The sequence below is a fragment of the Bos indicus x Bos taurus genome, chromosome 8 (genome assembly GCF_003369695.1).
Source record: "Bos indicus x Bos taurus breed Angus x Brahman F1 hybrid chromosome 8, Bos_hybrid_MaternalHap_v2.0, whole genome shotgun sequence".
NCBI lineage: Eukaryota > Metazoa > Chordata > Mammalia > Artiodactyla > Bovidae > Bos > Bos indicus x Bos taurus.
The window spans coordinates 105,942,692-105,967,677 of NC_040083.1; the positions used below are offsets into that span (position 1 = coordinate 105,942,692).

Sequence of the window (24,986 nt, forward strand, 5' to 3'; positions counted from 1 at the left end):
AATATAAAAAAATGAACTGCATGATCTCACTTCCGTGTGGTATCTAAAACCTTTGAACTCATAAAAGCAGAGAGTAGGATGGTTGGTGGGGGTGGGGTGATGAGCAGAGGCTGGCCAAAGGGTCCAGAGGTCAGTTCTGGGGGTGGATGTGTTTGCTGATCCCACACGCAGCCTGGTGACTGTGGTTAATAACACCGCGCTGCCTACTGAAGTTTGCCGAGAGGGTAAATCCGGCCTTGGCTCAGAGTCTGGAGTCTCAGGGAAGCCCCCAGTTCTTCACTGCCCCTAAGAGCCCTAGAAACGGCAGGCCCCTTTCACATCCTCACTAGCACAGCGGCTTGGCAGAGCCCATTCTGGACGTGCTGAGTGGCTAAGACCATTGTGTGGTCAGAGGGAAGGCCGAGGGGCAGAGGGCAGGAATCCAGTATCTGTGTGTCTTACCAGTGAGCAGCTGGAGGTCGGGGAGGGGCTCGGAGAGGACCCCCCGGCACTGCTCCTCCACCGGCAGCGGGATCACCAGCAGCCCGTCGGCCAGCTGTGGGAAGTCCTTGATGAAGTTGTTCTCCCTGTGGAGAGGAGCAGAGAGACTGCCAGGTCGAGGAAGCAGAGGCTGGGGGATGGGGGTGTGGGGCAGGAGGGCAGGAAGCTCCGAGTCAGAGGAGAGCCTGGTGAGTTGGGGGGGTGGCGGGCTTGCTGGGATGGAGGCCTCTGGCTCCCTGAATCCCAGCTCCGAGAACAGAGTGCTAATGACAGCTTCTAGAATCCAGCAGGCTAGGGCTTGAGTCCCGGCCCACCACTGAGTAGCTGCAGGATCTTGAGAGCAAGCTGCTGGTCCACTCGGAACCTCAGTCTCCTTGTCTATAAAAGTGAGATCTCAGGGTAGTTTGAAACATTTAATGGGATAAAGCTGCCTGCTGCTCAGGACACAGTCTGATGTTCTATAAACTGTATATTTGGCTGTGAAACGTCCCCTTACATAAGCAGCGATGACGGTGAGCCAGCATGAGAGGGGACTGAGGACAGCATGGAGTGCTTGAGGCTGAGCTGGAGAGAATGGCTGTCTGCGTGCTCAAGTGAAAGGATCCCAAGATATCTTTCAGATCGGACTTCTCCTTTCAGAGATAGGCAAACTGAAACCTGGAGAAGAGGTGTGAAACTGTCATGGACAACCAATGGCTCAGACGCAAGACCATCTCTCTGCTCCTAGGCCAGCGCTCTCTCTGTCTCAACTTCTTCAGATGCCTCTGTCCCTTCACTGCAAGGCCACCCCAGCGAACAGAAGAAAGACCTCAGGGTGATCTCAGGGCACTTGAACCCTGAGCAAAGGTAGCCTTAAGGTGTGGCGAACGGGATGACTGTGCATTGCAGGGAGACATGCTTCAATCTTCTAGACAATAGATGTGCCTGAAGTTGGAACAGCCTGTCACTGAGAAGTGGTGAGCTTGCCTTAGCTGGGGTCATGCAAGGGGAACTTGACAGACACTTGGCATGGACAGTATCCAGGACATTTTCGTATCCAAACCTGACTTCTGAGGTCCCTTTTTATTCATAAATCCTCAGTTAGAAATACTGACCACAATCTGGAGAGGAGCGGGGAAGGCGAAGAACAAAGGGAGGGAATGTTTATCGCTTCATTTTGCCACCTGGAATACACAGCCTTGAAATGAAAATCAGAAACAGGCAAGCAAAAATCCGTGAGGCCAAAGCAACGCCTTTGAAGCCTGGATCTCGGCAGTTCAAAAGGACACATGCAAGCGTTGTGTGGCTTGGGTCACCCTCCTGTCTGTGCTCCACGTCCCCAGGCACTGCCCCCCAGGCACCCGTGAAATGTGTCTTCTATTCATTCATTTAGAGAACACGTTCCCCATGTCTGACCCCTGAGCAGGCCGCACTCCAGGGGCGGACACATTATCCCCACCTTCAACATCACCAGCGTCTTTGTCATCGTTGTCCCTCACAATTAGTGACTAAGCTTCTACACTTTGCTAGGACCTGGCTAAGCACTTCACATCCATTTAATCATTTAATCTTCGCAACGACCCAAGGCAGTCATCATTATCTTCATTTGACACAAAAGAAAAAAAAAATGAGGTTCAGAGTTAAGAGGTAGTGAAGCTGGGGTTGGAACCAGGTCTGTCTGACCGCACAGCTGGGGAGGTAAGCGGCTGGGCCTAGGACTGTTGACTGGGCCTGTGTGTTCACGATGCCGAGTTTCTGGGTCCAAACTTGTACATGTAAGCATGTTATTCTGTGCATCACATGTGTACCCGTGTTCATCTACATGTGTGCCTGTGATCATGGATTCTGCCCAGGTGGAATGGCCTTTGATTAGTCTGCACACTTGGGTACGTGGAGCAGCCCTGTGAAAATAAAAAGAGAGCCTGCCAGGGGCCACGGAAGTGCCCCCAAGTAGCATGCAACCCCGACGAGGGTCTAAGGAACAAAGCTTCCTCATGTCCCCCTCATGCGGTGGCCTCTGGTTTACAGAGCTTCCCTTAGAGACATAATGAGGTGGAGGGTGTTCCCCTGCCCTAGTCAGTCAGCAAACACATCCTGAGTGGAGCCCTGAGCTGAGCACTCAAGGACCCAGAGACAGACTGGATTCTCCCCGAGCCCTTGAGATCTTCCCAGCCATGTGTGGGGGAGACAATACACCAGCCACGCAGAACAGGCAGTGGGGCTGGTTACTGGGGATTCCGGAGGGCTGGAGGCTTCTGCACGAGACCCAAGGTCTCCTCCTTCCCCACAAGACCCAAACGCTTGTTTCTCGAGGGCACGAGGAAGACGTTTATGAAGACTGGCATCCTGCTCTGTCCACACTGCATCCTTGCTGGGTAATCTGGAGCAAAGCACTCAAACCTCGGTTTTCTCATCTGTAAATTAGGGACCCTGAGAGCTCTTCATCCTGCCTTAATGAAATCACAGTAATAAGGATGATGGCAATAGCTGTTGGCTGAGCACCTCCTAGGCACCAGGCAATGTTCCTTGTACTTTACATGAGCTCTCACCCAACCACGTGAATTAGGTGCCGTCAAACCAGGCCCCCCACCACCCCCCGTTCAGAGGTGGAAAAGCTGAAGCACAAAGCAGTTATGTAACTGCTTAAAACCACAGCTGGGAAGTGGGAGATCTCAGGTGGTCTGACCCCAGAACCCACACCCTACATTACTGTACAGGTGCAGGGCGCTGAAGATGCTGTCCATGACAGTCTCAAGCTCTCAAAGCTCGAAGAGCCGAAGCACCCCGGGGTGTGCTGAGCCCAGATAGGCTGACACCGAAAGAAGGGTTCTGTTACTCATTGCGACTTACACACCAGTGCTCCGCTCCACAGGTGACCTCAGGACCCTTATCCAACACCATGAGATGGGCATGATCACACCCCCCCCACCCCCCTGGCCCGGCCCCATACAGGCTCTGAGATGTGAACTGACTTCCCTGGACTTACACGTGGAGCACATTTGGAAAGAGGGATCTGAAGGCAAGCTTATCACTTTTCACTTTACCATCTAGCATCTCCACTTCACGGCTTCTCTGGCTTTGATTTTCTAATTGCAGAGGAGGGGGACAGTGACCCCCTTGCCAGCCCCACGTTCCTCTCCTCTAAGCCTTCTGCCTTCTCTTTAAGCCGGGTTTGACTCTGTGGGCTAATCTGACCTCGGTACGTGGCAGCACACTGGCCAGACTCGGGACGGCAGGGGGCCGGCTCATACTCTTCTGCTTGGAGGAAAGTTGTCTCCCTGAGCTTCTAGAGGAAAAGCATGGGAAAGAGGGAGACTACAGAAAGATGGGAGTTCTCAAGCTAGTGCAAAGCGCAGGGAGAAGGGGGTGGGGGCGGATCAGGGAGTGAAAAGGTAGCCACAGCAAAGAACAAGGACCTAGGGTGGTCGTTCCCAACTGCGCCCCTTCACGTCTGCCTGGGCGATGGCCACAAGTCCTGCATGGCCTCTGCCAGCAGAGGGCGCCCGGGGCCTTCGCATCAATCAGCTCTCCCCGGAGGCAAAACAGGACACGCAAGGAACGGAGCTGGGGGAGCTGGGGACGCTCCCCTGGGCTGGGGACCCCAGACACAGCCCAGAGGGCAGCTCAGAATCCACCCATCTGGGGAAGGTGACGGGGAGGATAGCAGGGTGCTTGCCTAAACTCAGTTGGCTCGAAAACAAATCCAGATTCTCAGACTTGGGTATGGGTGGGTGCGTGTGTAGTCGAAGCTACCAGGCAACTACCGAATCCTAATAGCAGGAAGATAGGAAGCAGAGTAAGTACTGTCTGTGTATTGATCCTATCTGTTGATCATCAGCTATGTGCTTGGTAGTGTGCCAAGACACATGTGAGTGCGTGTGTCATTTTTAACTGCACGAGAATTCTGTAACTACTATTATTATTCCCGTTTACACGTGAAGAAATGGATACTCAGAGAGGTTTAGGAACTTGTCCACCTGAGGGCCACCATCAGGAAGTGACAATGGGGCTCCTAGCTTAGCATCTGGTACTCAGGGAGCACACGTTCAAGGCATCAGTCCAGACCACGTGCTCTTGATCCAGAGTAACCTGAGAGCAGGGCAGAGACAGGTGTGCTTCTGAGCCCAGGGATGCAGTCATGTGTGTGTGTGCATAAATGTATGTGTCTCAAATAGCAACAGGGGCACTGTTTCTTTGTACAAACCTCTCCCCCCAAATATCCATGAAAATAGTTCCATCTCAACTGATATTAGATGGAAACAGCTCATCAGATGTTTAAAACAGCACATCCTGATCCCCTGGATCTGAGGAGAACTCTGGGAGTGGGAGGTCTCTTTGATTCCACAGACTTGGATTGGGGTTCCCCCATGCTACAGGGACTGTGGTGAACCCTCGGGGAACAGCAGGGGAATTACCAGGGCTGCCTGCAGCAGAATGCAGGCACCGTGTAAAAAGGCCTCCACCATCTAGCCCCTGCCTCTTCCTTCTGCTTTATTTCATGAAGCACAGCCGTCTGCCTACCTCCAGGCTGCACCGACTGGCCTGATGTTCCTCTTGTGGCGCATACTCACTTCCTGCAAAGGATCCACTCTGGATTTGCCTTCTCTCGGGAAAGCTCTTGCCCTGCCCCCACCCCTGAACCAGGCCAACTCCTACTTGTCACTCTGACCCCACATTAATCCTCTGCCCTGGAGAAACCTTCCCTGGGTCACTTCCCCTGTTACACCCTCTTATAAAATTGCTCTCTACTCACAGACTTAGAAAATGATCTTATGGTTGCTGGGGGAAAGGGATAGTTAGGGACTGTGGGAAGGTCATGTATACACTGATATATTTAAAATGGATAACCAACAAGACTATTGTATGGCACCTGGAGCTCTGCTCAATGTTATGTGCCAGCCTGGATGGGAGGGGGGCTTGGGGGAGAATGGATGCATGTACATATATACATATATATATATATTTATATATGACTGAGCCCCTTTGCTATCCATCTGAAACTATCACAACATTGCTAATACATTAAAAAAATGTTAAAAACTAAAAAAATTAATCTGATGACTATAAAAATAAATAAATAAAGCTAATTATGAAGCCTGGAAAAAGAAAAAAGAATCTTACTCTTTTCTTCCATGAAGAGTTCGATGGTTCCTATCCCAGAGGTATGCATGGGGACCTGGCTGGATACCTGCTCTTCCCACTAAACTGTGGGCTCCATGAGGACCATTCCATTTTCTGTTGCCTCTCCAGGACTGGGGGCTTCCCTAGTGACTCAGTAGTAAAGAATCTGCCTGCTAAGCAGGAGACACGGATTCGATTCCTGGGTCCAGAAGATCCCCTGAAGAACGAACTTTCATTTGATGAGCTTTGGTAACTTCATCTGCAAAACAGGAGCGATGAGTTCAACTTCAAGGGGTGAGGAGGAGGATTCACATAGAGTTGTTTTTTGGCCATTCCACTTGGCTTGCTGGATCTTAATTCCGTGACCAGGGATTGAACCCGGGCCCTCGGCAGTGAAAGCTCAGAATTCCAACTACTGGACCACCAGGGAGCTCTCCCTGAATTATCTTTAATGCCAGTCCCTCTTCTTGAGTCCCACACCAGATTCTGGATTTCTTTGAGAGCCTCAGAGAGCCCAGCACAGTGCCTGCTCACAGCCTAAGCTCCCCCAAGCATCTGTTCAACTGTGTGCCGAGGGGGAGGTGGCCTCTTCAGTCCCCATGCCACCAGCACACCACCTCCGAGTCACACAAACCTGGGCAGCATGCCCCCAGAGCCCGCGCCTCCTGTAGCTTTCCTGTCATCAGCCTTGCCCCATGCTGATAGGAATGCCAAGCAAGGGGAGCCGGCCACCCTCCCCCACCCCTCACAAGGTTTCACTTCTTGCCTGTCCCCATCTAAGAATATGTATAAGCATTTTGGATATATTAATACACAGCGACCAGCATGCAAGAGCCGATCACCCCTCAGTTCTGGGGAAATTAGCATTTAAATTGAGGTATTTCAGGGAAGTAAATCACCCCAGAGCCAGCCAGCACTGTCTGCAGCCTTTTCTTATGGAGAGAAGACAAGGAATCTTGGCCTGCGTGCTGCTGAGTTCGCAGGGAGGGGCCACTCTCCTTGGCACTCCGAGGCTGTCCACAGCAGCCCCAAAAGGGTGCCCCCAAACTCCCAACACTCACGAGGGCATCTCCCCTGGTTTAAACAAGGACCTGTAACTTACCTCCAGCTAAGCTGAGTCTTTTTGCCAAGGGAGATGACTTTGGCTAAGATGTGGTTTCTTCTGGGATCAAGGAGTTGGGGGGCCTGTCCTCCTCGTGGCTTGATGACTGCTTGGTCGGGTGGTTGGGGAAGCTCCTCCCTACCTCTAGAACTGGGAGGGGTGGGAGACCGTGCCAAGTATTTGTTTCTCTGAACCTCAGACTGAGAGACATTGGACTAGATTTTGTAGCCATCCTGTAGGTGCCAGAATCATAGGGTCTCATGTTGATTAAACTGATGCTCACACTTGTTCACACCCACCCCAAGTTCTGCCCTTTTATGAGACAGAAACTGTTCTCATGTGATTTGCTTCTTAATTAGGAGTCTTCAGGCAAGTGCTCTGTTCCAGTGTTCCAAACCGAGTCATTCTTTCATTCAACTTTTCATTCATTCAACATATTTTCACTATTATGTGCCTGGCATTGGGAAAACAAAGAAAAAACAGACGTTCTCCATCCTCAAGGTGCTCTCAGTCTAGTATGAGACGCGTGTACAAATGCTTCCTACATACATGTGTATATGTGTGCCAGGTGAATGCTAGTGTTGAAAATGTTAAAGACTTTTTCCTTCCCTATAAACCACATTGGTCTATGGCAGCCCACCTGCTAAATCAAAGACTTCCGCTCCTTCGATAGAAGAGCAGATGCCTTCTAGAAAAGAAAGAGAGCCATCCCTCAGCTTTGGGCTAGACGTCAAAGCTGACTTTGTAGTGTCTTGAGCTAGACAACAGTTTTGAAAGCCAGCCTGTGCTGGGAGTGAAGGTCCTTTCTATATCAAAGGCAGGCCTGGCCAACCCAGATCATAATATCTTATTTTAACATGCAGTTGGTATAGGCTATGACCTCAGGGGAGTTCCCAGAGGACAGAGAAAGGAAGGTGAAAACCCTTTTCCTACCACTAGCATGGGGAGGAATTGCCTAGGAGAGAAGACCAAGGCCAAGGGGCCAAGAGTTCAGGCTTGAGAGTCACTGACCCTATTTCTGGGCTTTTTGGGAGTCCATGCCTCTCCTTACTCACTGCAGCCTCGATGGCGGTTCTAATAAATGTTTAAATGCCAATAAGAAAAACCCATGGTGATGGGGGTGAACAGCAGCAACAGGGTTTGCTCCCCCAGATCTGAATATAGTCTTGGGGGGGGGTTGTGAGCCCCTTTATCTGACAAGCCAACAGGAGGTCCCATGGCTAGCAGTAGGTGGGCAAGAGACCAGGAGAAGTCAGCTCCCCACCCCCAAAGTCTTGTACCCACAGGGTAAGAGAATAAGACAAGACTTTCTGGTACAACCCCCCTCCTCCAGTGGAAGCAAGATGGGGAAGGAGGCCTGAGATTAAAACAAGGGTCCCGTGGAGAGTGGGGACTTCATGACTCGGACGGGGCAGTGGATTCCAACACATAGCCCCTCAAAAGAAACACCTAAGACCATCCACATATCACCGTGGGTGCCAGCGCAAGGGCTGAGAGCCAAGCTCAAATAGGAAATCATTTGGTGAATGCCAGCAAGGATCAGACCACACCCGTGCCAAAGTCATTCTCCCCCCAACCCCTCTCTGTATCTTGAGGCCACGTGGAAGTCAGGGAGACTGCCTGGCAAGGGAAAGACAGGGCTGGCTGGTGAGGTGTTCAACTCTGAATAGAATAGACAGTTATCTTAAAGAGTATGTTCTGTATTCTTAATTGGCAAGTTGACTTTTTTTTTGCTATCAGTAGAAACAAAGCTTGAGGGAAAGATTATGTCAACTGTAAAATATAAAGAAGACTACAGTGTTCTGTATAACTGAGTTGCAGTGAAAAAAAAAAAAATGTTTGAACCCTTAACTAGTTAAAGACATGCTGCTACTGTTAAGTCACTTCAGTCGTGTCTGATTCTGTGTGATCCCAGAGACGGCAGCCCACCAGGCTCCCCCATCCCTGGGATTCTCCAGGCAAGAACACTGGAGTGGGTTGCCATTTCCTTCTTCAACGCATGAAAGTGAAAAGCGAAAGTGAAGTCACTCAGTCGTGTCCGACTCTTAGCGACCCCATGGACTGCAGCCCACCAGGCTCCTCCGTCCATGGGATTTTCCAGGCAAGAGTACTGGAGTGGGGTGCCATAGCCTTCTCCGGTTAAAGACATGGGTACAGGTTAAAATGTGATAGTTTAAGATTCATAGAAGAGGTTCACAAAACCAGGGAGGGAGCACTTAACTCAGAGAGGGACGCCAGGGAGGCTCCCTGACAGAGGTGAGTCTTGACCGATTGGGAGGGGTTATCCAGGGAGACAGTGAGGAAGGGAGGTGGTCGTGGGGTCCAGGCACAAGTAATAGCACTGCCAAGCCCAAAGGTGTGTGGGTGCGTATGTGTACATGCATTATGTGATGCTAAAGAATGTGGTTATTCTGAGGGCAAGGAGACCCATTACAGGTTTTATTTATTTATTTTTTTTCTTCTTTCAGCCAGCATTTTATTGAATATTCTTAATGGAATATTTACATTGGCATTTACACATTATCTTATCATATGGATCAGTTCAGTTCAATTCAGTCGCTCAGTCGTAAGCAAGAGAGTGATGCCATTCAGCTGGATCTTTAGAATGACTGCCGGGATGCAGGGTAGAGGATGGGCTGGGAAAGGAACAAGGCTGGGGCAAGGGAGAGAGAGTTTGAGTTTTACAGCAATCCAGCCAAGATGTGATGGAGGAGCTGGATGGCAGAATACAGGGAAGAGGACAGGTCTGAGGGAGCCTCAGGAGGTGGAACCTGCTGGTCGCCATCACCGCTGCACGTGGTGGGGGCTGGAAGAAGAGTAACGGACGAGCCGGGCAGTGCTGCCATGGATGGCCGCGCTCTGCCTGCGTGTCTCCATTCCAAGCCTGGTAGGTCTTGGCTGCAGGATCTATGTGGCAGATCCCCCTCTCATTCAGGAGTCTGGAGGAGACACAGCATACACCAGCTGTCTGTTCTGGTTTCGGACACCATCCACTCTCCCGGGGCCTATCACTGAAGTCTGTTAACTGAGCTCTCAGTGTCCAGCCTTATCCCTCCAATGTGTTTCCCATCCCATGGCCAGAAGGACTGGCTCAAATGTCAGTCCTAACTCCAGGATGCCACTGGCTCCACATATTGGTGTTCTGTTGCTATCACGACGAATCACTGCAACCCTCGTGGCTTACAACGACATCAACTTACTATCACAGAGTTCTGTAAGTCAGCTGTCTGACGGGGGTTTCCAGGCTAAAGTCGAGGTGTCAGCCAGTCACATGCATACTTTCTGAAGGTTCTAGATGAGGATCCATCTCTTTGCCTTTTCCAGCTTTTTGAGAACACCCCCATTCCTTGGCTCCATCTTCAAGCTCGTCAAGACAAGTCAAGTCCTTCTGGCATCACAAGACTCTGAGCTCCTCTCTGCCCTCTGTCTTCCACTTTAAGGACCCGTGAGATTACATTGGGCCCACCTGGATTGCATGGGATAATCCCTTTACTTCAAGATCAACTATTAGTAACCTTATTTCTATTTTCACCCTTAATCTCCCTGTTCCCTGTAAGATAATTTATTCTAGGGACTAAAACATGGACAGCCCTGGGGCCATTTTTCTGCCTACCACACTCCAGTTTTGTGTCCCCACCTCCCCCTCCCCCCGGAATTTGTTGATGTCTCTCTGTTCATTTGGGGGATCAATGCCCCTTCCCTGAGTTTCCACAGCTCCCATCCTTCCCCGATCCTAGCATTTTCACACTGGACTTTTGGTCCTGGTCACTTGGTGTCTCTCTCACTGGCCCAAGAACACTACAGGACAAGGACCACATCTGTTTTATTCACTTCTGTGTATCCAGCCTTGGCACAGTGGCTGAAGCACAAATTAGGGGCTTAATAAGCGCGTATTCAGTGAACGAATGTATGCCTCCTAGTTGAATGGAATGGGAGTAGGGTTGGGGGGGAGGAATCTTTCAGCTGCAGTCCTGCGATCCCCCTCCTGTGAGGCCTGGATCATCCTCTCAGCCATCTCTTCCAAATTCACGCTGAAACCTAACCCCAGCGTGATGGTATTTGAAGGTGGGGCCTCTGGGAAGGCGGAGTCCTTCCAGATGAATGGAATGTGTGTCCTTATAAAAGAGGCCTCAGAGAACTCCTTGTCCCTTCTGCCATGTGAGGACATGGGGAGAAAGTGTCATCTGTAAGCCAGAAAGTGAGGTTTCACCAGGCACTGAATCTGCCAGTGCCTCGAGCTTGGACACCCCAGGGTCCAGAACGGTGAGAAGTAAATGTCTGCTGTTTAGGCCACCCAGCCTACAGTATTTTGTTATAGCAGCCTGAACAAACTAGAACACTTTTCAATAATCTTGCAGCTTAAGTATCATTACCTCAATGATACAAGTGAGGAAGCTGGGGTGCAGAGAAGTGAGGTCATTTTCCTAGGGTCACGCAAAATTAAATCAGGACCGTCACCTCATCTCCCCCACCAGCCTCCTCCCTGACCATGCTCACACCTGTCTTTCTCACTCCCGCTCCACCCTCCGTCATACACAGATGTGCATTCACACACAAGGGCTTCCCTGGAGGCTCAGCAGTTAAGAATCCACTGCCAATGCAGGAGATGCGGGTTCGACCCCTGAGTTGGAAAGATCCCCTGTTAAAGGAAATTGCAAATTCCAGTATTCTTGCCTGGGAAATCCCACAGACAGAGGAGGCTGGCAGGCTACAGCCCGTAGGGTCACAAGAGAGTCAGACACAACTTAGCAACTAAATAACAACGATAATTCACACGCACATACACACACACACAGAATATGAAGCCCGGGTTTCACACTGCCTAAGTCTTCCCTCTTTAAATGCAAAGCCGCTTCCGCCAGTGGCACCAAACTCACTTTAGCATTCCAGGCATGGATGCTACTAACTCCTGCCCTAGTAATTGCGATCCCTGAAATTGAAAGAAATTGCAGGCTAGAGAAACATTATCTTCTCCTCAGCCACTTCGCCCTCCATCGCCTCGCCTGTGTGTGTCAGCACGGGACTCCTCATGCTGTCATAACAAGGGGAACAAGCCTAGTTGCTGTCATCGGGGCCTCTGCAGCATCTTTCCGAACGGTCCCTCCAGTTCTCAAGAGAAGGAATCAAAGTCCTGATAGCCGGGCATAACATTTCAGAGCTGGGGGTGGGGAACGTTTGACATCACTAGGTCCAACCTCTGCATTTTTCCAAGCAAGTGCTACCATTATCTCTGTTTTTCAGGTGCTATAAATGAGATCTGAAGAGGGAAATTGGCCTTACCCCAGATCACACAGGTGTGCAGGTGCAGCCAAAGGAGACCCCAGCCTGCCCCCGCCTCCTCACACAGAGGTGCAGGGTCTGGTGCAGAATCCCCTGACCGGAGGAAACAGCTGCCCGGATGATGGGAGGGGCACACTTAGCCCAGATCTCTCATCTCTCTCTCCAGCCCCTGGGCTGCAGGTTCCAGGGTCCCTTCCTCTCCCCCGGGGGGGTGGGTCTAGCTGCTAATTTTATCACAGTCAAGGTCAGAAGCCAATATCCCTGTACCTTTAAAAATATTTCTGTGAGCAAAATATTGAATTCTAATTATACATGCATGCTGAAGTATTTGGGGAGAAATGCACTAATGCCTGAAATTTACTTTGAATTACATCAAAAAATAAGATGGATCGATGGGTAGACAGAAGGATAAATATGTAGTAAAAGAAATGTATAAAAATGTTAATGACTGAATTTAATGGTAGATATATATGAGTAGTTGCTGTAAAATTCTCTCAACTCTATTGATGTTTTAAAATTTTTATAAAATTGTTGAAAAAGTTAAAAAAAAAAAAAGAGATTTCAAGTCCAATAGGATCTTTATATTCTGGTGTTCAGGGCCCCTCCACCCCACACCGTTATTCATGTCTGTCTCAAGGGTCTAGCAGAACAGCAGACGTAGAACAGGGACACAAAAGCACTTGCCAAATGACCCCAAGGGCGGAGGCAATTGAGTCTCCCTAAATCCCAGTGTGTGTTCTCACTGTTCCTCATGCCTGCTCAGGCCTGCCCTGGATGAGACCAGTTCTGTGAAGCTGCGCCACAAACTGGCTGTGTGGCAAGTCACTTCCCTTCTCTGAGGGCCTTTTCAGCCCTGAGGCCATTTCCTCAACTAACACAGATGTCTCTGAACAGCTCCAGCCTGAAGGGCTAAGAGGAAATTCCCAAGAGGAGAAGCCCTGATCCTGTGGACACTGTAGGTTTTCTGAAACGGTCTTTGCAGCCAGACACACCTGAATTTGTATCTGGGTTCCACCCCCAGTCCCTTGTGTGGCTCTGGTTGCACAGAATGATGAATTTTTTTCTGGGCCACTGTTTGCTTATCAGAAAAACAGGAATATCATTTTTATAAGCAAAAAGGAAATCAATCCTGGATATTCACTGGAAGGACTGATGCTAAAGCTGAAGTTCCAATACTTCGGCCACCTGATGTGAAGAACTGACTCACTGGAAAAGACCCTGATGCTGGGAAAGATTGAGAGCAGGAGAAGAAGGGGACAGCAGACGATGAGATGGTTGGGTGGCAACATCCAAGTTTGCTCCAGGAGCAAACTCCGGGAGATGGTAAAGGACAGGGAAGCCTGGCGTGCTACAGTGCATGGGGTCACAAAGAGTCGAACATGACCTAGCGACTGAACAACAACTGTTTATCAGAAAAAAGGGGAATAATGCGGTTCAGATAGTAAAGAATCTGCCTGTGATGCAAGAGACCTGGGTTCGATTCCTGGGTTTGGAAGATTCCCTGGAGGAGGAGATGACTATCCATTCCAATATTCTTACCTGGAGAATTCCATGGACAGAGGAGCCTGGTGGCCTACAATCCATGGGGTCACAAAGAGTCGGACACAACTGAGCGACTAAAACTTTCATTTCACTTTTGCCTCACATACTTGCTGCAAAGATTAAGAAAGTCCATAATATGAACAGCTCAGCAGAAGGCCAGAGACTAGCAAGCTCTCAGTAAATGGTAGCCACTGCTGCTGTAGAAAGCACTGCTCCAGCACAGTTTAACATTCTTAAAAAGCCTTGATTACGAATAAGAAAGATGCAGATTTTAGAGCTGAAATAGACCTCAAATTCTTTTCTTTTACTCCTTTCCACCCAGCATACACAGCTTGTCCAAGTCACATGACAGAGCTATAATAAGAATGCAGGGCAGGTGGTCACTAATTTGGGATTTTTTTTTTTTGTACATGAATTTTTTTTTTTTCCTGGTTGTTTGATTCTTCTGTAACCACATACCCTACTCCTGGCTTCTAGGAGAGTTATCCATGCTCCGGGCAATGCCCCCAGCCTCATGTGTTGAATACTTCTCTTCCTACCTCAGCATACACTGAAATTGTTGTGGGGTGTCTATTTCTACCACATTCAGAGACTATGTCTTCTCTCTCCTTCTCCAGCTTCCAGCAAAGCTTTAGGTATATAGAAGAATCTCAAAAACTGTGAAATTGGACCTCCAGTAGGTTGGATTCCAAATTAAAAGAATAAAAAGATGCTTCAATGCTAATTATTAGAGAAATGAAAATCAAGTTACAGTTACCATAAGGTATCGATACCATTGCCATTCTCACTGGTCAAAATGACCAACATAAAAAAGTCTGCAGTCAATAAATGTTAGAGAGAATGTAGAGAAAAGGGAATCCTCCTACAGTGTTGGTGGAAATGTAAATTGGTAGAGCCACTACGGAGAATGGTATGGAGGTTCCTTAAAAAACTAAAAACAGAGCTATGATATGATCTAGAAGTTTCACTCTTGGGCATAAATATGAAGAAAACCACAATTCGAAAAGATACATGGGCCCCCATATTCACTGTAGTACTGTTTACAATAGCCAAGACATGAAAGCAATCTAAATGTCCATTTACAAATCAATGGATAAAAAAGATGTAATACATCTATACAATGGAATATTACTCAGCCATAAAAAGAATGAAATCATGCCTTTGCAGTCATATGAACAGACCTAGAGATTATCTTCCCTGGCAGCTCATCTGGTAAAGAATTCACCTGCAATGCAGGAGACTCCGGTTCAGTTCCTGGGTTGGGAAGTTCCCCTGGAGAAGGGATAGGTTACCCAGTCCAGTATTCCTGGGCTTCCCTGGTGGCTCAGATGGTAAAGAATCCACCTGCAATGTGGGAGAACTAGGTTCTATCCCTGGGCTGGGAAGATCCCCTGGAGAAGGGAATGGCAACCCACTCCAGTATTCATGCCTGGAGAATTCTATGGACAGAGGAGCCTGGCGAGCTACAGTCCGCGGGGTTGCCAAGTCAGACACAACTGAGCGACTAAGCACAGCACAGAGATGGTGGTACTGAGTGAAGTAAGTCGGAGAAAAGACAAACGGCACGTGATATCAGTTATATATGGAATCTAAGAAAATGATACAAATGAACTTATTTATAAAACAGAAACAGACTCACAAACATAGAAAACAAACTTATGGTTACCAAAGAGGCAAGGTGGGAAGGGGGATAAATTGGGAGGCTGGGATTAGCATATACACACTACTGTATATAAAACTGATGATCAGTAAGGACCTGCTTTATAGCACAGGGAACTCCACTCAGTAATACTCTACTCAGTATTACTCTGTGATAACCTATATGGTAAAATAATCTGAAAAAGAATAGATATATGTATGTGTGTGTGTATATATATATATTTATATAAATATAACTGAATCACTTTACTGTACACCTGAAACTAATACGACTTTGGAAATCAACTATACTCTAATATAAAATAAATTTTTAAAAAAGAAGATGATTCAAAACTTTAACTTAAAGCAAAAGATAGGAAAAAAATCAGAGGCACATTTGAACTGACCACACAGCATCGATGCATTTATCATAACATCATTTCTGATAGTAGTTAGAGAGGGAAAACTTTTTTTTTTTTTTTAATCCAAGCCATGAGGTACCCTTTGGAATCTGAACATGTGACCTCAGAATAGCTGGTTCTGGTGTGAATTTGTGGCTGGGGTCACATCTTTGAAAGTTTCTACTTCCCTTTTCTTTCCCATTCCCCCTAGGGTATCTTGGAAGTCTTCCCATATAGCCATCTCTAATGAGCTTTGCAAAATGAGAAAACTACTACTGCAGAAGAAAAATCTAACAGCGACTGCTTTCTTGTTTGCTCTCTCTCTCTCCTCTTTCTCATTCCCTTTTTTTATTAGTCATTAGTAATGGAGGAAAAAAAACACCCAAAGGCAGTAGAGAGGCAGCAATGTGCATGCACTTCCTGCAACACTGAGCTAATGAGGAGCCCTAACCATCCTTCACTTTCCTTCATTTTCAATTCCCAACACATCTGACATCAGTTGCAGCCGAATCCAGAACCCAGCCAGTGTGGACATCAGCTAGTTTACATGATGACCAAGGTAAAGCATGCATACTGTTATAGGACAGTTGGAAGTGGCTTTTAAGTGTTCCTTAAAAACCAACGGATGTCAAAATTCTAAACGGACCCAGGAAAATAAAAATCTAGTTAATGAACACACTTTTTGGCTTTTTCAAAATCTGACATCATAATGTAATTCAATTCAGATTTGAAGACCCTGGATCTACCTTTCAACCTTGTTAACTACCGATCACATTGTCACATGCAATCACATGGGCATGCTGAGCCTCAGGTTTCCTTGAAACAACTGTATCTACGTGCATTGAGAATGGATCTTAAACTCCATCTCTTAATAGGTATGTGATCCTGGGAAAGTTATTTCATTTCAGGAGCCTCAGTTATCTCGCTTGTAAAATGCGGATCATGATAGTATCAGCTTTGATAGACTCAATTACAAAGATCAAAGGCGTAATGAGCATAAACATCTGGGTATATGTTTAACTGAGTGGCAGTGACTGTTACTATGATTATCATTTATTTCCTAGGACCACGTTTAAGTCTTGTTTTCCCTGTCTTTTAAAATTGTAAATACACTGCCACACTTTATTAAATTTCAATCTCCTCATTTGTAGTGGGGACTAAGTAACAGTACTGGTGATTCTAAGCTGTGGAATTAAATGCATGCTAATGGTGTACCATGGGGTGCACACGGTTCCTCACACTATGCACTCTTAACTCTCATTATTATTATTAGGAATGTAATTTGTTGTTTTTAATAATATACAGTACAAAGTCCAAAAAAATCAAAAGCAGCAACAAAAAATTCCTAGAACTAAGGAACGATTATGCCAGAGTTACAGGATATAAAGTTAATCTACAAAAATGTAATTATTTCCAATATGCCAGCAATGAACATTTGGAATTTGAAATTAAAAACACAATACCATTTACACTGGCACCAAAAAATGAAATGCTTAGGTATAAATTAACAAGATACGTATAAGATCTATATGAGGAAACTATAAAACACTGATGAAAGAAATGAAGGATCTACATAAACAGAAAGATATTTATGTTCATGTTCAGTGTTGCTGAAATGTCAGTTTTTCCCAAGTTGATCTACAGATTCAATGCAATACCAAGAAGTTATTTTGTAGAGGCAGACAAACTCATTCTAAATCTTATATGGAAAGGCCAAAAACCCAGAACAGCCAATATAAAACTGAAGGAGAAAAACAGAGTCAGAAAACTGATATTATCCGACTGTAAGACTTATTGTAAATCTACATTAATTGAGACAATATTGCTTTGGTGAAATAGGCGACCAATTACAGATCAGGGAATAGAGCAGAGAACACAGAAACAGAGCCAGCAAATCTGTCAGCTGAGTTTTGATAAAAAGCAACGGGAACTCAACAGAGAAAAGACTGTTTTCAAAAAAGGGGCTTGGAACAAATAAACATGCAAAAAAAAAAATCTAGACACAGACCTTACACTTTTTACAAAAACTGACCCCAAATTCATCATAGACCTAAATTTAAAACACAAAACTATAAAACTTCTAGAAGACAACACGGGAGAAAAATCTTGGTGATCTTGTGTTTAGTGATGAGTTTTTAGATAAAACATAAAAGTATGATCCATTAAAGAAAAAAAAAGTTGGATTTTATGAAAATTAAGAACTTCTGCTCTGTGAAAGACACTCTTAAAGAGAACAAAAAGATAATCTCTGGCAGAAAAATATTGTAAAACACATATCTGATAGAACACTTGTATCCAAAAAGAAAAGAGTTCTGTCCAAATTATACGGAGAAAACTTAAAATTCCACAGTAAGAAAACAAACAACCAGATTTAACAAGTGACAAAAGAGCTGAACAGGCATCTTACCAAAGAACTCACGCAGACAGCAAGTAAGCATATGAACAGACGCACAGCGCGCGCCATTCTGGAACTGTGAGTAAAAATAAACGATGTAACTATTAAAATGGCTAAAACTGAAAACACTGACTTCATCCAATGCTGGTGAGGAGGTGGAGGGAGCAACAGGGAGAGTTCACTGCCGGTGGGAATGGAAGATGGAACAACAACTTTAAAAGGCAGTTAGGCGGTTTGTGATGAAACCATTGTATTTCTTGATATTTACTAAAATGAACGGAAAACTTAAATCTCAACAAAACCCTGCCCATGAATGTTGATGGTGACCTTATTCATCCTTGATAAATTTGGAAGCAACCGAATTATCCTCCAATAGATGACTAGATAAAAAACAAACAAACAAACAAACAAAAAACCACGTGGTGCATCCATACGATGGGGCTGCTCTCAGCGATAAAAATAAATGAGGCATCAAGTCACAAAAAGACGTGGAAAAGCTTTAAATGCATGTTGCTACCTGAGAGTAGCCGGTCGGAAGAGGCTACATGCTGCATGACTCCAACAATGTGACATTTTGGAAAGGTAAAACTCTGAAGACAGTTGAAAAGAGGAGTAGTTGCCAGGAGTTCAGGGAGAGATGTGGAGGGATGAATAGGTGTTCCGGGGGATTTTTAGGATGGTGAAACTATTCTGTATCACGCTATAGTGGTAGACACATGACATTATGCATTTGTCAAAACCCCAGGAACTGTACAACACAAAATACACTGCGGGCTGTAGTCAACAGCATTGTATCAATGCCAGTCATCAGTTGTCACATATATACCATCTTCATATGAGATATTAATAATAGAAGAAATCAGATGTTAGGGGATATGAGGGTAACAGGTACTAGGAACCTACTTCATTTTTCCATAAATCTAAAACTGCTCTAAAATAATCTATTAATTAAAATAATGATAAAATACTCATAGGCAGATAGTTGTTTATTAAACTGTATTGTTAAACAGCAGAGGTTGGCAGACTACAGACTTCTAGTCTACCTTGCCCCCACTTACTTTTTTATTTTTAATTTGGGTATAGTTGCTTTACAATGTTTTATTAGTCTCTGCTGTCCAATGAAGTGAATCAGCGATATGTTTAGATATATCCCCACTTTCTTGGACCTCCCTCTCTCCCACCTCTTCATCCCCTCCCTCTAGACCTAAACAGAGCACGAGCTGAGCTCCCTGTGCTATACAGCAGGTTCCCACTAGCTAGCTATTTTTACACTTCGTGGTATATTTATGTCAGTTCATCCAGTCCCGCCCCCTACATCCTACTTTCAGAAGTAACATTTAGCTAGAACATAGACCCCGCCCCCCACTTCATTTATTTATATTATCTGTTGCTGCTTTCATGTTATAATGGCAGAGTCTGGAAGTTGCCATTAGAGCTTGTAGGGCCCACAAAGCTGAAAATATACGCTACCTGGGCCTTTCAGAAAAGAAGTTGGCTGACTCCTGTTTTAAAGTAGAGACTTTTAGGCTGGGAAGTACATTTAGAAGTTGTTCAGTTCAATTACCTAATAAATTCTGGAATCTGCACTACTTTATCATCCTGGGAGAAGTGGTTCCCTAGTCTAACCTCTGCAGCTAGTGTGAAATTCTGCACATTAACCTTGACATTAGAAATCAGCCTCGCTTCCTCACTCTGTTATTCTTTTAACCCACCAAGCCCACCCTTCCCATGCAGAAATACCACGTGCATGCGTGTGAAGTTGCTTCAGTCATGTCCGACTCTTTGAGACCCTCTGGATTATAGCCCACCAGGCTCCTCTGTCCATGGGAGTCTCCAGGCAAGAATACTGGAGTGAACTGCCATGCCCTCCTCCAGGGGATCTTCCTGACCCAGGGATCAAACCCAAGTCTCTTAAGTCTCCTGCATTAGCAGGCAGGTTCTTTACCACTAGCGCCACCTAGAAGCACCAAAAACACCCTGGCAGAGCAGAACTGGGGCCTGTATTCACCACTCAGAGCCTTCATTCTGAGCCGCGAGTCCCGACCAAATCTCTTCTGCTTCCAGTAACATCCTGGTTGTTGGCTTTGTGTTCATACCTGTGCCCCCACCCCCTGCTTCTGATTTTCAGTTTCAATGCCGAGCCCAGGTGCCCCCGCTATGGCCCCAGCTCCCCTGGCTTCATTTAAATTAAAAAGTACTAGGCTAAATAATGGCCCCCAGAGATAGCCAGGTTCTAATTTCTGGGACCTGTGCATGTTACCTTATATTATGGGCTGAACTGTGTCTCTGCTCAACATTCTATACATAAGTTGTTTTTGATGTTCAGTCACTCAGTCGTGTCCTTCTCTTTGAGACCCCATGGACTACAGCACGCCCTGCCTCCCTGTCCCTCACCATCTCCCGGAGTTTGCATAAGTTCGTGTTCATTGCATCAGTGATGCGGTCCAGCCATCTCATCTTCTGATGCCCTCTTCTCCTTCTGCCCTCTATCTTTCCTAGCATCGGGGACTTTTTCAGTGAGTTGTCTGTTTGCATCAGATGACCAAAATACTAGAGCTTCTTCTTCAGCATCAGTTCTTCCAGTGAATATTCAGGGTTGATCTTCCTTAAGATTGACTGGTTTGATCTCCTTGCAGTCCAAGGGACTTTCAGGAGTCTTCTCCAGCGCCACAGTTGGAAGGCATCAGTTCTTCAGTGTTCTGCCTTCTTTATGGTCCAGCTCTCACAACTGTATGTGACCACTGGGAATAATATCTAGCCTTGACTATATGGACCTTTGTTGGCAGAGTAGTATCTCTGGTTTCCAACACACTGTCTAGGTTTGCCATTGCTTTCCTGCCAAGAAGCAACTGTCTTCTGATTTCATGGCTGCAGTCACTGTCCACAGTGATTTTGGAGCCCAAGAAGAGGAAATCTGTCACTACTTCCACCTTTTCCCCTTCCATTTGCCATGCAGTAATGGGGCTGGATGCCATGATCTTAGTTTTTTTTTAATATTTAGATTTAAGACAGCTCTTTCACTTTCCTCCTTTACCCTCACCAAAAGGCTCTTTAGTTTCTCTTCGCTTTCTACCATTAGAGTGGTATCATCTGCATATCTGAGGTTGTTGAAGTTTCTCCTGCCTCTCTTGATTTCAGCTTGGAACTCATCCAGCCTGGCATTTCTCATGATGTGTCTCAGCATATAGGTTAAACAAAGAGGGTGACAGCAGACAGCCCTGCCATATTCCTTTCTCAATTTTGAACCAATCAGTTGTTCCAGTCAGGATTGTAACTGTTGCTTCTTGACCCACATGCAGGTTTCTCAGGAGACAGGTTAGGTGTTCTGGTATTCCCATCTCTCTAAGAGCCTTCCACAGTTGGTCATGATCCACACAGTTAAGGGCTTTAGTGTAGTCGATGAAACAGAGATAGATGTTTTCTCTGAAATTCCCTTGCTTTCTCTATAATCCAGCAAATGTTGGCAATTTGATCTCTAGTTCCTCTTTCTTTTCTAAACCCAGTTTGGCCATCGGGAAGTTCTTGGTTTGCATAATGCTGAAGCCTAGCATGCAAGATTTTAAGCATGACCTTACTAATATAGGAGATGAGTGAGACTGTTCAATGGTTAGCACATTTTTTGGTACGACCCTTCTTGGGAATTGGGATGAGGACTGACATTTTCCAGTCCTGTGGCCACTGCTGAGTCTTCTTCCAGATTTGCTGACACAAGGAATGCAAAACCTTGATGGTATCGTCCTTTAGGGATTTGAATAGTTCTGCTGGAATTTCATTGCATCCACTAGGTTTATTAACAGCAGTGCTTCTTAAGCCCCGCTTGATTTCCCACTCCAGAATGTCTGGCTCTGGGGGACTAACCACACCACCATAGAAATCCGGTTCATTAAGATCTTTTTTATACAGTTCTTCTGTGTGTTCTTTCCATCTCATATTGATCTCTTGATCCCCTTCAAGGATCACTGCCTTGTGGCGAAGGGACCTGCATAACTCAATGAAGCTATGAGCCATGCTGTGCAGGGCCACCCAAGACAGACGGGTCATAGCAGAGAGGTTCTGACAAAGCGTGATCCACTGGAGTAGGGAATGGCAAACCACCCCAGTACACTTGCCCTGAGAACCTCATGAACTACGTATATATGTAGTTCATATATATAGACATATATATATATATACACATACACACATATATATATATATTTTAAAATTGTTATTGGAGTATAGTTGATTAACAATGTTGGGTTTCTGCCATACAACAAAGTGAATCGGTTATTGTTGTTTTGTCGCTAAGTCGTATCCAACTCTTTCGCAACCCCGTGGATTGTCCCTCGCCAGTCTCCTCTGTCCATGGGGTTTCCCAGGCAAGAATTCCTGAGTGGGTTGCCATTTCCTTCTCCAGGGAATCTGCCTGACCCAGGGATCAAACCCACATTTCCTGCATTGGCAGGCAAATTCTTTATCACTGAGCCACCAGGGGAATCTGAATCAGTTATATTATACATCTACATACATCCACTCTTTTTCAGATTCTTTCTCCCATACAGGTGAATGCAGAGTATTGAGGAGAGTCCCTGGTGCTATACAGTAGGTCCTCGTTAGTCATCTGTTTTATATAAAGTAGTGTGACTCCAATATATAAAGGACTGGAATAGAAACAGACGTCTACATACTGAAGTTTTTGCAGTACCCCCCGAATTTCAGGATATATCTGTATCTGAAGATGAGACTTCTAAAGAAGTGATTATGTTAAAATGGGGCATTAGGGCAGGCTCAATCTGATATGATTGGTGTCCTATCATAAGAGGAATCTTGGACCCATGAGAACACTAGGAATGCATAAGGAAGACCCTGTGGGGACCCAGGGCAAAGGTGGCCATCCAAAGCCAGACAGAGAGGCCCCAGTGGAAACCAAACCAGCTGACACCTTGATCTTGGACTCTAGCCTCCCGAACTACAAAAAATAAAATTCTGTTGTTTAAGCCACCCCATCTGTGTTATTTTTGTATGGCAGTTCTGGGAAGCCAGCACTTTATACAGCAAAAGGGACTTTTGAGAGGAAGAGGCCCCTAATCCAATCTCTCCATCCACTTTAAAGATCTTAAAATTGGGAGATTATCCTAGATCATCTGGTGTGCCCTAAATGCCATCACACACATGTCTCTATAAAAGAAAAGCAGAGCGATATGCCCACCAAATGGGGCAGAAGGGGATATAGAGGTGGAAAGGGAGATTGGAGTGATGTGGCCACAAGCCAAGGAATGCCAGCAGCTGGAGGAGACAGCAGTGGATTCCCCCAGCAGCCTCTAGAAGGAACTCCTCGTAACATTTCAGTTTTAACCTCACAAGAGTCAGTCTGGATTTTCTGGCCTCTAGACAGTGAGAGAATAAATGTATGTTGTTTTAACCACTAAGTATATAACAGTAATTTGTTATGGCAGCCATATGAAATAGATATTCACACTTTCTCAGATAAATACAATGTTTGGATTAGTTTGGTACACACACTCTGCTTCTCCAAAGCCACCCAGCTTTCAAGCAGGAGCCAGATAGCCACTTAACCACTTTTCTGCCCAAATAAGAGCAATGTATTCATATAACTACATTTGTAGGAACTCTAAGAGACAAAGCATTGCTGTCAGCCAGAACCAAGTTTGAATTCCCATTCCAAAACAACTTATCTATGTGATTTTGGGCATGCTATGCAACCCATTTAAATTTCAATTTCCTGATCAGTGTATGGGGCTCAAACTGAGAGTCTTCTAGCATTGTTTTGAGGATTTTGAATGATATAGGTAAAATGAAGAACACATTTGCTGGAATAAAGTTTTTTTATGATCTCAATAGGTAACAGTGCATGCTAAGTCGCTTCAGTCATGTCTGACTCTTTGAGACCCTCTGGACCGCAGCCTGCCAGACTTCTCTGTCCATGGGATTCCCAGGCAAGAATACTGGAGTGGGTTGGCATGCCCTCCTCCAGGGATCTTCCTGGCCCAGGGACTGAACCCGTGTCTCTTAAGTCTTCTGCATTTACAGGTGGATTCTTTACCATTATTGCCACCAGAGAAGCCTAGATAATAGTAATAATTGCTATTAACTGTGCTAGTTTCTGCAGACATTCTGAGTGTACCTGATTTCCTTTTCTCAAAGCCAAAAAGGAACTTCACAGACCATGGTCTGGTGTGTAGCTCTGGCACCAATTAATTTGTATCAGCTACTTCCTTCTCTCATTCATTAGTACCTATGAGATGCTTAGAATGAAAAAAAAAAAAAAAAAAAAAAACATGGTCATTACTAACATCAAATCCTGCCATTTGGCCCTTAAGGGAAGTCTTAAGTGGCTTAACTTCAGAGAGGTTGAAGCAACTTGGTCAAGGTCACATAGGTCATCAGTGACAACTGTGGGATTCAAGCCCAGGTTTCCAAGGTGCTGTCCACTCTATCACGCGGTGTCACAGCAACGAAGCCTGTCTCTCCCCAGCTTTCACCTGCAGATGGCATGCTGCCACCTATACTACGTCTCGAACGGGCTCAGATGTTCCCTGACCTATGAGACCAGACTCCCTCTTTCCATCTTGTGAGGACTTCCGCCCCAGGACAGCTCCTGGTGAGGAGATGGATGGGAGGCCTCCTGGCAGTGGGTGGGAAGCACCGAGCTTCTGTGTCCTTGTGCGGGAGAAGCTGGTGACATACCCAAGAATCCTCCCCTCCACAGGAAGCCAGGCAACCGGGCACTTGCCCGGGGTGCCTTCCCGCTCTGCCAGCTATCCAGACCAGATGGCTAATTAGCTGGAATTTGCGGCCGCATCTGTGATGCTATTTCTCCTTTTGGCATGTGTGAACTCAATTAGGAAGCCACGGGAGGCTCCTGGCCCACTGGGAGTGTGGTGGGCATGGGGGCTGCAGGGTGCACCCATGGCTCGGGGAGTGGGATGTGTGGGTGGTTGGGGGTCTGAGAAATGGAGGGTGGAGAGGGCCATTTGACTGGCTGAGGATGGGGTTTTTACGGTGGTTATATGGAAGCCGGGACATAATGTCACCAGGCCCCCAGCTG

The 24,986-nt window shown here is 46.2% G+C and overlaps 1 protein-coding gene across 3 annotated transcripts in view; it reads right to left on the reverse strand.

The window, feature by feature from the left end:
- Positions 1 to 24,986, reverse strand: part of ASTN2 (astrotactin 2) — a 1,048,656-nt gene that overhangs the window by 282,991 nt on the left and 740,679 nt on the right. For all 3 annotated transcript variants that reach the window (XM_027550640.1, XM_027550639.1, XM_027550638.1), the window contains one exon: positions 442 to 566. In XM_027550640.1, the coding sequence (XP_027406441.1) occupies positions 442 to 566 (125 nt within the window). The remainder of the gene's footprint in view (positions 1 to 441; positions 567 to 24,986) is intronic.